This window comes from Pempheris klunzingeri, chromosome 21 (genome assembly GCF_042242105.1).
Source record: "Pempheris klunzingeri isolate RE-2024b chromosome 21, fPemKlu1.hap1, whole genome shotgun sequence".
Taxonomy (NCBI): Eukaryota; Metazoa; Chordata; class Actinopteri; order Acropomatiformes; family Pempheridae; genus Pempheris; species Pempheris klunzingeri.
The window spans coordinates 2,516,567-2,530,644 of NC_092032.1; the positions used below are offsets into that span (position 1 = coordinate 2,516,567).

At 42.0% G+C, this 14,078-nt stretch overlaps 1 protein-coding gene across 1 annotated transcript in view; it reads left to right on the forward strand.

Moving 5' to 3' along the window:
* Nucleotides 1-14,078, forward strand: part of tgfbr1b (transforming growth factor, beta receptor 1 b) — a 54,459-nt gene that overhangs the window by 17,489 nt on the left and 22,892 nt on the right. The window contains exon 2 of the mRNA XM_070852651.1: nt 10,579-10,833. Coding sequence (XP_070708752.1) covers nt 10,579-10,833 — 255 coding nt within the window. The remainder of the gene's footprint in view (nt 1-10,578; nt 10,834-14,078) is intronic.

The following is a 14,078-nucleotide window of genomic DNA, read 5'->3' on the forward strand; positions in this document are numbered from 1 at the left end:
CTTTGCAGTTATCCCGAGAAGACTAATGAAAAGTGTGTGAGGGAAAGGCAGAAATGAAACGGCTAGATATGGACAGGCCTTTTCAGAATAATTTGGTTTCACTTCATTGGAGCTAGCTCCCATGATGTGTCACTGTTGTCTGATAGTGAAATCCACCATAGCTGTTGATGGGGGGAAAACTACAGTTGTTGTATCTGCGTGGACTTGTAGCTGAGTGATAATTCAAATTAATTTGAACAAATTATTTGAATGAGTGTGAGTTCTTAGACCATGGGAAGTGTGCTGTCTGTCTTGAATGTTTATGACAGCTGGCAGATTTCTGCTTCAAAAGGCTGCGTTGTGGTTGTGGCTCCATCTCTGTGGGCGGTCAAATGTCCAGTCAAAGTGACTGAGCTCACTTTTTTTTCCTTCAGCAATATCATTGGTTTGCCAAAAGTTTTTGTGTATGCTCATGTATAGTCAATGCAATAACAGATCCTCTGTGGTCGTGTTCTACTTGATTAATGACTGTATGACTGTACTGCATGTTGTCTCGTTTTGTTTTTGGTCCATCCAAGACCATAGCAATGCTTCTGCTGCTTCAGACTTCAGACAAGAAGTGACAGAAACAGGAAGAATATACACTAATATACGCTGTGTGTAGGGATAGAATGAAACATGTTGAGCATGTATTGTGCTGTCAAGCATCATGTCTGTACCTGTGACAATGGAGATATCCTTTATCCTCATGCTGCTCATTCCACCCTGAATCTCCTTGATACAGTTCAGCATTGTACCCTGTGTTTCATTACAGAAGAGGAGTATCATCCTCATCATTGAACTACATGAAACAGTTGAAACAAATGCAACACTCAGTGCACCAGCTCTGTTCTCTAATTTAAAACCATAGCCGTGGATCGAACCACAGATGTTCTGCCTGAACGACCCTCTCTACCTCTGAGCCACAGCCGCCAGAGCCTATGACCCCTCAGGTCAATGAAAGCGGTCTCCCCCACAACTCTTTTTCCAGCCTGGCTCATCAACGGATTTGCCAGCTAAGAAAGCTGCACACTGATGGACCACTGTCTTTCCCCTCCAAGGATTGATAACAAACTCTAACTGGGCACATGCAGTATAACATAACTGACTTAGCAATGGTTTAACCTCGTGAATGTATTGGTCTTTGCTTTGACGCTCATTGAGTTTGATTATTATGATATGTTGTTAGTTTGTGAAGCAATACTGCTAAGTTGATGGCACCTTTATCATACACACTTGTATATGTGTCTACACAAATTGTCCTCGCCCAGAGAGACCTTACAACAGCAACGTATGATTAACAAATCCTTCCTATCAGCAGTCCACTGAAAATCCAATATCTCGTGCCTTCTGCTACAGGGCCTCGTTCACTGCAGGGCCTCTGGGGCACGAACACAGCCTCCAGAATACTGTCTTTACCCAGTCGTCGTAATCGTTTTCCATCCCTTACTAGGCTTTGATCCAAACATGACCACAGCCAGGCAGATTACACTGAATTCATTTCATGCTTGTATCCTGAAATATTGACTCTATACTATCCACAGCTTGCAGATGCCTTTTATTTTATTTGTTCGTGACACCCGCCTCAGTGTTTTCCCTTCTATTGTTGTAAGAATGAGAAGAAGGAAGGGGAGGAGAGGAGGTAAAAAGAAAACTGGGTGGGAGGGAGGATGTGACAGGAGGGGGATGTTAATAAGATGGGAGCTCTAGGCGAGGCAGAGAGAGGAGGGGTGGATGGAGGGATAAACGTGGTTTGCCCCCAAAACTGCTGACGGGCGGCTTTGTAACGGATTGTTCCTCTGTTGCCTGGCTACTGCTTGGCCAACAATGCACAATGCTAACATGGCTATGTGCGATGAGCATGACAGGAGGCAACGCTGGCTCGCTGCAAAGGTCCGGCACAGACTCAACCTCCAGATGGTGCTGCAGTCGACTCCACTTCCGTGTTGACTCAAACAGAGCTTCAGCACCACATGATAAGAGGCGATGGGTCAGAAGCAGTCCTGTCCTGAGACGTACGTCAGTTAATGAGCAAAACATTGATCTGCAACTTTTTTTATACCATGAGTCATTTTACCTCATCAATAATTCCCTGGTTCCAGATTCTCCAGTGTAGAAATTTCACTTTTCCTTTGTCTTTTCTCTTTCACTATTTTCTTACATTGAACAGTCCAAACAATGAATAGATTATTGTAGAAAATGAGGAGCAGGTTAATAGGTAATTAGAATAAGGGTGAGGTGCACCTACACGGAATAGTTAATGATCAGTATTTACTGCTGTAATAAATTAAATGTGGTGCATTTAAGTACTCTCCTACTTCTATTTACACCTGACGGCTGTAGTGAGCTTTCCTTTGTCAGATTTTGCATATAAATCAATAAAACACATTGCCTCCAATTATAGCCTTTATTCCTATATTTTTACAGTTTCTTCATCCATCCATCATCTATACCACTTAAAGACCCCATATTGAGCTAATTTTCCAATTCATACTTGTATTTGGTGATCCTACTAGAAAATCTTCAGAAGAACAGAATAATCTGCTCCTGGTAGCGCAAAAACATCAGAGGACAGCGAGGTGGATTCAGGAGGCATTCATTGGGCTGGGACAATCGGCCTGTTGAAGAGTCTGTGGGAGGAAGCCGCAGTACTCGAGCAAGCACGGGGAGAACATGCAAACTCCACACCCAAAGGCCTCAGGATCAAACATTACAGTTCATTTGCTTAATCAGTCTTAGGCCTGAAGGCTCATTCTTGACCCTGGGAAAAGTAGTTCACAAAAAAAACAACTTGACTCAATGGCTTACCAGATTTCCCTCAGCCCTCATCAGCAGTTTGAGTTTGCTCAGTTGGTTGATGAAGGGCACATGATGATTATTTTGTTTTGTTGTTTAGTATGACCACCACTCCAATATATGTATCATGTAAAACAAACCAGGCAAATGTTCATATTTAACAACAGGGAACCACAGATTGGTTTGCAGGTTTTTGATAAATGGTTGATTATCAAAAGTTTAGTCAACTAATCAGTATATCAGCTGTACTGTATGGATCAGACTGACCTATCACCATGTGAACATTAAAATATCATCTTACTACACTGACTGCCTGTCAACAGTGTGATGGACTGTGAGCACAGTGAGTGTTGGCACAGATGTATTAGTAGCTCCACTTATATGTATGTCAAGTCAATACTGCACAAGGCGTCTTGGTGTTCAGACTTCATGTACTGTGGTAAAACAGTTTTAGCCTGAAGTAACATTTGTGGTAACTTCAGTAAAATGGCTTTGAGCTACAGGATTGGGACCTAAACAGGGTGAGAGGTGAGAGAGAGCCATTCTCAGAAGGATTTGAAATTCTCTGGCTTTCACTTGAAGAATGAACAACTGGCCCACTTTCCCATTCCTTCCACTTCCAGTTTTTTACACTTGTCTATTTCACAGCCTAGTGAACTTTAAGCATAGACGAGAGAGTGGTTGGCAAAAGGCTCAGTCTGGCATGTTGTAATCTTTAGGGCTCCAGAATACTTGATTCAGAATAGAATTCAGCGTATTATCAACGGCTGCAAATACCAGGTCAGCCGCTGCGGGTGAAGGCCGGACCCGCCAAGCCAAGAGGTGGAGATGTCATCCAACCTGGAACTAATTCAGCTCGATTTCACTGTGGGATAGAGCTGTGGAGGGCAGAGCGTAGGGAGAAGTCCTTCTTGTTTATTGATCTTGGTTTGACAGTTTCAGGCTCTCTGACAGTGTTGTGTACAAAAGGTCCTGTGCTGCCACATGACACACACCCAGACCAGCAAGCCCCCAAGACACCCCCAAGCAGAGTTCTCTCTCAGTGGTTGGCAGGTCGCTCTCTCTTCTTATTTGAACAGTCCCAGCTCTTTCCTGTTTCCTCTGACTTTATTGCATTTGGCCGTATAAACAAACCCCGTCTGCTCCTGATGACCCCAGTAACCTGGTGTGGATCAGATATGTGCAGCTCAGTCAACTGTGCTACCTGTCCTTCTCTAGTGTGTCTGTGTCTGTGTCTGTGTGTGTGTCTGTGTGTGTGTCTGTGTGTGTCTGTGTCTGTGTCTGTGTCTGTGTCTGTGTCTGTGTCTGTGTGTCTGTGACAAGTTCAAGTTGGGGCTCATCATGGCACCCTGCTGTCACTAGCCATCACTACTGGCTTAGTCACTAACGTTTTAAGCAAAGTTCCCTCAAGCTGTGCGTCCCAGACCAGGACAGCAGCACTGATGCTACCTTTCTGGTGGAGGAGAGAAGGGCTGGCATAATGAGCAATTACAAAATCTTTTAAACATTTGTGTTAAAAATTTTGTGTTTCTACAATATTGAGCTGGACATAAACAATCTTTGATGAATTATGTAAAAATAGTTAAAGCATTTTATAATGTTGCAGTAGATGATTGCATTCTATTCCATATACATTTTCCCATATAGTTTTTCTTTTTGAGAAATACTGCTTACTCCAACTGACTGTTGCTTCTACAAGTCAAAGGCCACTGTAGAAACTGACACTGATAATCAATCATGTCCTAACAGCTAACAAGTGTCCGACGTTCACATCTCATCGCATATTATCAGACGCTTTCTGTCCTCACTGAGCCCGTTAAATAAGCATTTGTGTTGTTCGTGTCGTTTAGATGTTTCATTAGTGGAAATGAGGCGATCCAGCCAAGAGCAGCAGGTTGTTTTTATGGATCAGCTCTCTGTGACCCTCCAACCAACTTATTTTGGTTTTTGTAGTGAAATGAAGAGGGACTGTGCAGATAACTCCTCAACCCTTCCTTTCAACTTCACCAATCAGCTGTTCCTCGCCTGTTACAGCGCTTCCAAAGTGACGAAAATAGAATCCGGAAACCTCCAATGAAATTTTAGTTTTTTAACTCAAAACTGTCACTCGTGGCCAGTTAGAACAGTTTGATGGGAAACAGGGCAGTCAAACGCTGTAACACTCACTCTCAGGTCACTCTGACCTGACATCGTTTCTCGCACCACCTTTCACATCTTTTGGCAAGGTAATTGGCCCTTGCCACAGGATCGGGGGGAAAGAGGCTCTATTATTATCACCGAATTATTTGACTTTTAGGTCTTTTTAAAGTTGCTGTTCATGTTCCACAGTAGGTGTCACTGCTGACCCACTTAATTTTGCGACATTATGAAATGCAAATATATGAAGTTATGTTACATAAAATTGTAAGTGAATGGAATACAGACATCCATTAAAGCAAACATCAAAAACACCAAAGTGATGAGCAGAATGATTTTATCCTAGCCTGTAGATAAATCACCACTTCAAATGGTAGGTAAGTTAGTTCATATTGCATCTTTAATCAGCATCAAAAACCACTGCCATTTGACAAAGTTGGCCTCTAACAGAAAGGCTTGTAATAGGAGTCAACTGGTTGGTTTTTGAAGTAAATATTCATCTTCAGAATTATTATGGGTAATCAATGTTTTCATGTGGTCACACCATATGACATGTAAACCTACGCATACATGACTATACCCTAAGAATGCTAAGTGATCTCCTGTCACATGGTTTTCTTGCACAGCATTAAAATGGTTTCACCACCATGACATCTTATGAAGTTGACTTGACTCACAGAACTCCAAATTAATTACAATATTCAGATTAATGGCATTCCATTACTTTTATTTACTAGTAAATAGTACTAATGTAGTAGCTACTATGCTAAACTAGTTGATGGGGTGTTTTATTGAGATTTTTTATTTATTTGGTACCAAGTTTCTATGAATACACTTTGACATTTTTGCTGTATTTCCCCACATATTCTCTCAAAAGGGATTCAAACCAGAAATTGTAGACTATATGCTCAAAAAGGAAATAGTTGTGAGCTTATTTTCAAAAGTTAATGCTTTTACGTAAAACCGTAAAAAGAAACGTAATGCCATTGACCCCATAGCAGAAGTAATGGATGTGTCGGCCTCCTCAGCTGCTGTCTGCACGTGGAGACCCATCAGTCTGGTTCGTTTCTTCTCAGTCCACCCACTGACTGAGCGTGCTCCCTGGAAGCCCTTCCTGCTCTGTAATCGGGCTCCTGTTGTGTCACTGCTTGGTGGCCTCTCTGTCACCCTGTTGGGCATCAAATAGTACCCCCTCAATGAATTCTGAGTTGACTGTCATAGTGACGCTGCATGAAACTGCTGTGACATCATCTTCAACGCGGCACAAACATATGAAATCCTGTGCGTTGTTCCATTCAACCCTTGGGATCCATTCATCTGCAGCCACACAGAGAAACATCTGCACTTTGTTAGGTGACCACGGTGTGGTTTTGCAGGCTGCTATGAGTAGTTTTCTGCACATGCTGTGCTGCACATGTAACGTAAGTGACTATTTAATCTGCAATTAACTTTTAGTACGGACTCAGCTCGATTGGTACCTCGATGGAGGTGATACTAAAACTAGCCATGACTTGTCAATGGAAAACTAAAAAAATATTCCAAGCAATCACTCAAGTCGAGCTGAGTCATGCCATTCAGTGGAAAGGAGGTATAAGCTGCCTCAGAAAAGTAAACCACACTGTCTGACTACATTGCAAACGCATGGCCTTGTATCTGTCTGCTCTCTCATGTTTCCTTTATCATATCAGACACAGTGTGTGTGTGTCTGTGTGTGTGTGTGTGTCTGTGTCTGTGTCTGTGTCTCTGTGTGTCTGTGTCTCTGTGTGTCTGTGTGTCTGTGTGTCTGTGTGTCTGTGTCTGTGTCTGTCTTTAGGCCCCAGTGCTCATTTTAAAACTAACTGTCCTTATTACAGCAGTGGCACTTCTTCCTCGAGTGTCATATCTTTTAGGATTATAGGACTTGACTATACGCACTGTCCTCATTACTGATGTTCTACCACGTTACAAACTCCCCGATGATCCTCATTTCATACAGTGTGATTTATCAAAACATATGTGAATATGCTCTTCCATGTATAATATGAGTGCCCATTTAGCTGGAGAGCCACTGAGTGAGAATGGCACTGTTTATAAGCTGTCACTAGTTTTCACACTTCCCTGTTGTGGTTTCCATCCAATCAGACAACTTTGGTTTCATTTGTCTACATTTGGTATTTCGACACTGCTTTGAAACGGGAATCAGATGTTGTTTGTGCTAGGCTTTCATGTACAAATCACAAGTAATGAGCAATTTGTTCCTAGTTATTGACAAATCCCATCTATGTTGCCTAATCTTAAACGTCTGAATATGACTGCAGTTGTTTTTTTTTTTTTAGGACCAGTTACTTAGTCACTAAGAAGTCAGAAAATTGTGTCACAATTTTCCAGATAATAAAATGATGTTCTTTTTGCTTGGCCAGCAGTCCAAAATCTAGAGGGATTAAATTTTCAACATTTCAATATCAGAGAAAAGAAGCAAACCCTCACATTAGACAAACTGGGACTACAGAATGTTTTGCCCGTTTGCTTGATAAATGTCTGAATTATCAAAGTTGTTGGCAGCTGCTATTCAATACAGCTTCCCTCTAACTCTGCTACTCAGACCGAGTTAGAAACACTGATGGTCATTTTCTGATGGAAGGGAAGAGAGGAAGGAGGAACAATTGTTCTGATATTGTGGAATAACACAAGTAATGGGTGTGTTTGCTTTCTCCACTTGGTCTGCTGGTGAAGGTGGTGGGCTTTGTTTTTGAAATAAAACGTCACGTCGGGAAACCTTGAGGAGGAGCAGGTGAAGTTGGTAGTAATATCAACTGTTGTGCAGTTTTGCCTTCCGATAGGCATTCAGATCTGTTACTCAAACTGACTTAGCGGATCATATTTCATCATCTCAGTGGTACCTGAAACCGTTCATAAAGCTACAAGAATGTGGCCTTCCAGCACCACTTCAGCATACAAGCTGTATGATAACATCTGGCATCAAATGTGTCATTAACTATCAGCGGGCCATTACTGTTCTTCTGGCACTAATACACAGCAGGACATGGAACCTCCAAGTCCTGTTAGCAGGCGCCTGTTAACATATACAACAACATGTGGAACCCTTGAGTTATTCTGAAGTCTAGACATGTGAGACACACTACGGTGACTCAGAGCAGCGTGTGCTGCTGGGACAGACATATCAGACTTATCTGCTCTGAGGGTGAGTCAGAGGAGACCAGTGTCAGCTGGCTTTTATTTACTCGTCTCCTTTCATTTTTCCATCTTCCTGAAACTCCGCCACTTGCACGCACGCACGCACGCACGCACGCACACACACACACACACCCACCACACCCACAGACACAGACACATACTTGCTGTTGTTTTGCTGTTGTAATTGCATTCAGACTTTGTCCGTCTGAATTCACCTGCAGACAATTCCATGAATTCCATGAGCAGTGAGAAAGACTGCTGTGACACTAAAACCAGGATCATGTTCTAACATTCTCAGACTGCTGGTGTATTTCTTCACTCTTACTGGCATTTACTGAATATGTGAATGTCCGGCTGTGAAGTCACAGAGCCAGATTTCATTCTGTTAATACCATCTGCCTGTGTGTGTCTGGAGAAACAGAGAGAGTGTCCGACATAGACTGCATGGTCGCCCTATTAATTATTCAGAGGTCTCGTCTTAGAAGGTGTATGTTGCTTTAACCCGGCGAGCCATGCATGATGTGTTTCTGAGCTGCATAATGATACCAGACTCTCAGCTCTCTGACTGCCCTGTGTTGGGGGCAAGGACACTGTGGAGAGAGTGACCTGGTTTATTCATAGCACTCCATAACAGCAGCACTAATGGGCTAAAGCCTGAGGGATTGTTAAGTAGACTTCCTTACATTAGGCACATTCCTGACTTTGCTGGTGTCTGACCTGCTATTTCCGTGTGTTGGAAGGTGATTAAAGATGCTCTGACCTGTGGCTGCATAGTTCAGAGCGTACAACAGCTTAGTAGAAACAAAGAAAAATGGCCACGACAAAACATGCTTCACATTCTCTGATTGTCGCTGAGTGCATGCAGCTGATTTGAAACGTGAAAAAACATTTCACGTTTTCATTTTAACCTCCTAAAATATTCCAAATCAGCAAAAATCCTGACTGAATTATGAACTGCAGTTTTCTCTCTCAGCCAACTTTTCTATCTCCGATTGTTATGAGACAGTGACACTGACCAGGTTTACCCCATTAGTATTTGTTTCTGTATGCTTCTTGTCAATGAAAAGAACCAGGAATGTGTTAGTCCATCTCTCAGTACTGCCAGCTCCAAGCCCATTGGTTTCTACTAAAGACGTCATTCTTTAAAAACTGCTTAAAAATACCATCCGTCTTTTCCACAAATGGCCCTTTACACAGTTCTAACAAAGATTCAGCGGCAGATGAATCTCTAGCGAGTATTTGTGGCAGCTGGACAGTGCATTTGGAAACAAGTCTAAACTATAGTGTGTTGACACGATGAAGGAACAAATCATCCAGTGCAACTGTACGGGTGTTTTTTCATAGTTTTTTAACACGGAGGAAGAAGATACGCCAGCCCTGGACACACACAGGGAGATATGTTGCTCTGAGCACAGATATTGTGATTTATTTATCTAGCAAATTAATTAGGAATTATTATTGATATCTGACGTTTGTGTGACAGACGGCGCCTGTAACAAATCAGTCAGAATGTGTTGATGTAAAGTATGACTGGAGTGACGTAACGTCTCACACTCCCTTGGGGAGATTTCCTTCCCAAACCCCCATACAACACACACGCACTTCCCACACTTGAACAGTCAAATGTTGAATAATAAGCACCAGCCTTATTTTCCAGCCAGCCACTGTCCCACAAGCTACTGTAATTACTGGGAATGTCGTTCACTGGTCTTTTTGTACAATCCAAAATACGTTACCTTATTTTTATACTTATTCGAGACACCTGAGAGCCTGAGTGTGGCGCCAAGTGATGTCACCAGCGAACGATGGCAGGCCTTGTATGTGAGATTCATTTTTGTACAATGGGAGACAGCAAAGATGCATCATCCATCTTTATATACAGTCCGTGGTGTAGACTGTCTCTTACACACACACACACACACACACACACACTCTTTCATTTTCTCACATTATTAATTAAAAAGATAAAAAGGAAGTTTGTGTGCAGACTGAGGTTTGACCCTAAAACAACAGCACTCAGTTGTCCAGTTTCACGGTCAACTGAGTGCTGCTTTTCAATTTACTGCAACAGTTAATTGAAAAAGGACGGAAAATTCCGATTGATATCGGAAAATGAAAGGTATTGTTGAGCCACATGTAGTGCTTTTATTCAGTTGTACAGAATGTTTAAACTCACATTGATTTAAAAAAATTAGAATTAGGCAGGAGCACCTCGTGGACTCAAATTGAGTTTGAGGTGCTTTTTGGATAAGGATAAATGGAGGCACAGAAAACATTGTCATGCCATGATAATAAAGGTATTATAAAAGTATCACTTTATTTAGGAAGAAAGTGCTGTGGAGTTTTATTGTGTTTTTGTGTCAACATGAGCTTTTGTTGGATTATGTCTGTGCATACAAAACCAAATCATGTCTCAATTCTAACTCTTCATCCCTTTTGTATGTCTTCCTCCAGCCCTACAGTGTTACTGTGACCGCTGCAGTGCCAACTCCAGCTGCACGACCGATGGCGTCTGCTTCGTCGCAATCCGCAAGTCGGGCAGCAGGCAGACCATTGAGCAGCGCCAGTGTGTACACGAAAACGAATTGATCCCGCGGGACCGGCCCTTCATCTGTGCCCCATCTTTCAAACATGACTCAGGCATTTACCCGATGTGCTGTACCACGGACTACTGCAACAAAGAGCCAAACCACACAATCGTCTTCCCTGGTAAAAGACACGCACATGCTCTCACACACACGGGCAGTAATATACTATATGCACATATTCATATACTAATATATACAAGAGCCTTCCATTGTCTGAATTTATCAGACAATGCTGTTGATCAACATCATTAACAAATGGCATTAAGAGAAAGACGAAGTGTATAGAGCAGGAGTGGCTAACCATCTACCGTAGAGAACTAATAGCACCGATGAGTTGGAATGAGTCAAAATTGGCTGGAGGTCTTCCTTTGCTTCTTTAATGTTACTTAAACTTTGTTTTAGATTGGTTTTGCCAGTATCCACGTACTTCATTGCTGTAATTAGAAATTAAACCAGACGCTGACCAGACCAGAGACACTGTTTGGAAGGAAATCTCAACTGTGTTTTATAACGAAAAAAAAACCCTCTAAAGTGGTAGATCTGGAAAGTTCAGCAGATGTCATGGAACAATGCATGCTCACATTGGTAAAGAAATACAAGGCCATGTTGAATGGCTGAGAATGAAGAATTAAAAGAAAAAAACAAGTACTTGAAAATCATCATCATCAATTTGATTTATGATTTACTGGATTACAAGAAAGGAAGAGAGGCAGGCGAACCTCCTGCCTTTGTTACCAAACATTTGTATGAACTGTTCAGAGAAGAGAAACTAGGGATGGTCCTGCCTGTGAGCATAGGCCACCATACTCCATAAGGTCAAGCCAGGATCCGTTCGGTGATCACCCAGCTACACAGTTTCAAGTGAGACATAGGAGTGGTAAACTGAATCGGGGTAAACTGAATTTACTGAAGACAAAAAGTCCCTCCCAGTTCGATGACATCAGTCAACATAAACAAGCAAATTATTCGACTGCCAATCTGCTGCTAACTTTCAAGGACCACACATCCTCCTTCATAGGAACAACAGAGGCAACAGTGGTCTGTGGTTAGAAGGTCCATGTTATTGTATTTGTCCTCAGCAAGAGGTCACAATATTGATCAGCCCAAAAAAACTTTAAAAAACTCTAAAATTGTGAATACATATATATCAAATTAAAAAGAAGGGTTATAAATATATAAAACAATGCATGAAGTGAACGTCAAACAATATTTTCCATAAAAATCTGCCTATCAAAGTTGTGTCCTCAGTCCCTGTCAACTCCGTCAGATTTTTTCATAAACCTCATTAAATCAGGCAATAGCATGGTCAGCTATATCCCTGAGGACCCCTTTTCGTCTCCCTGGCTGGGCTGAATTCAACACTACCACACATACACTGGTAAGTTTGAAACTTTTTGATATTTTAGACAAACAATGTCAATATTCCTATGGTCACAGCTGGACCATGTCAACACCGTCTCTCTGTTATGATCATGTTTTAAAACATAGTGAATTGAATTTAAGCATTTTAGTGAGACAGCTAGCAACTAAGGAAAAACCAACTACCGTCAGTGTACAATACATGTTTTGGAAGGAAAATACTTGCCCTTACGTCAGCTTTGACAGACACATAAATGTACATATCTAGCATGAATGACTTTGTTTAACCATACTGTATAACCTACACTTCTAACTTGCATGGGCAGGCTTTGGTCTGCTTATTATTGTGTCACAAAACTACACACTGCACCTTCAAGATTTTACATCAATCAATCAATCATGTCAAGTAAATGGAAATCTGATTCCATAGTCTTATTCTAACACATTTTTCATTACTTCAATTTGTATTGTAGGAAAGCATGGCTAGACAGAAATTGTCAGTTGAGGAGCAAAGGAGAAGAAATGGAGAGTACCAAAGAATTTTAAACAGTGACCCAGAGAGCAAACATGACATGCAAGAGAGGGAAAGACAAAGGTGGAAGACAGCTCAAGACAAAAAATAGGAACCAGAGAGAGGCACAGAAAAGGTCCAGACAGAAAAGGTCCAATGAAGGTGTAGTGCTGGAGGCAGACACCCCCCCCCCCCCCAGATAGTCCGCAAGATCAGAATATTCAAGAATGCAATGCCAGACACAGCAGACACTCTCAGACAGGAAAGGGAGAGAAGTAAAACAAGAAAAGGCATTCAAGCTTAAGAAGGTAACAAAGCAACGAAACAAACTGAGAAAACAAGAAGAAAGGCTACAAATAAAACACCACTGGACTCCCCAGGCACAGAAACAGAAGATGCTATCAGGAAGCAAAATTAGGAATCCAAAAATCAAGAAAGCCCTTCTATTCCACAACATCCTCAGAAGAGAGCTGAAGAAAAACAAACAAACTCCTGGGCCACGGCGTCAGGAGCCAACACTGAGTGTCATCAGGCAAGATTCTAAACAAAATATCGTCTCCTTCACCAAATCCACCAGTTTGGGTTAACCTACTAATTAATGAGAGGAAACGTTCTTACAGGGTATAACACAGACTATTCAGGATTTGCTGAGACGGACACCATCACTAGGAAGAACACGAAGCACCAGAGAATGATCCTTACAGACTCCATGATCAACCTCCACACTGATTTCCTCGTTAGGAACCCCACTGTGAAGCTGAGCTATTCTTCATTCTGCGCTCTGAAGCCATTCTATGTTACAGCACCAAAAGCATCTGATCGGAAGACATGTCTGTGTCAAATGCATGAAAACGCATGCTTAATGCTGGAGGTCCTTAGATCGTCTGGTGTTGTGAAGTCAAACAAACTGGATGACAGTTTTCAGTTAGTTTGCTGCTCTCCAACAAGTGAGGCCTGCCTTCTTTGTACCTGTTCACGATGTCTAAACAAAGGTACAGTTCCAACCCAAGAGCAAGACAAAATCCATGTTCAGTGGAAGCAGTGGGAGAGAGTTGAAGAAGACACACTCAATTGAATCCACATCAACGTTAAGCTTGTCCAACACAGCGGCAGTCTTTCAAAGCTCATCAAACTCTATGAGCAAAAACTCAGAAATGAAACCACAACACGTATGTTTAGTGCAAAACCAACCAAAAGCATACAGAAACACAATTGAGACCTGTGGCGAAAGTACAGCAATTATTCACATTGACTTTTCGGAATCCTGGAGATGCAAATATCAATCTGAAGTTTAGGCCTGCCATTTTGGACAAAATCTGCCCCAGATAACGCTGCATACCGGAATGTAGTACATTAAGGATGGAAAGGCAGGGTTTTGAGTCAAAGAGACAGGATGCTGCAGCAATCTGGACACATGGATCCAGTCCTAAAAGATATCGAGACGACATATCCACAGGTTACCACCGTGCACTTTTGGTCTGATGGTCCAAGTAGAC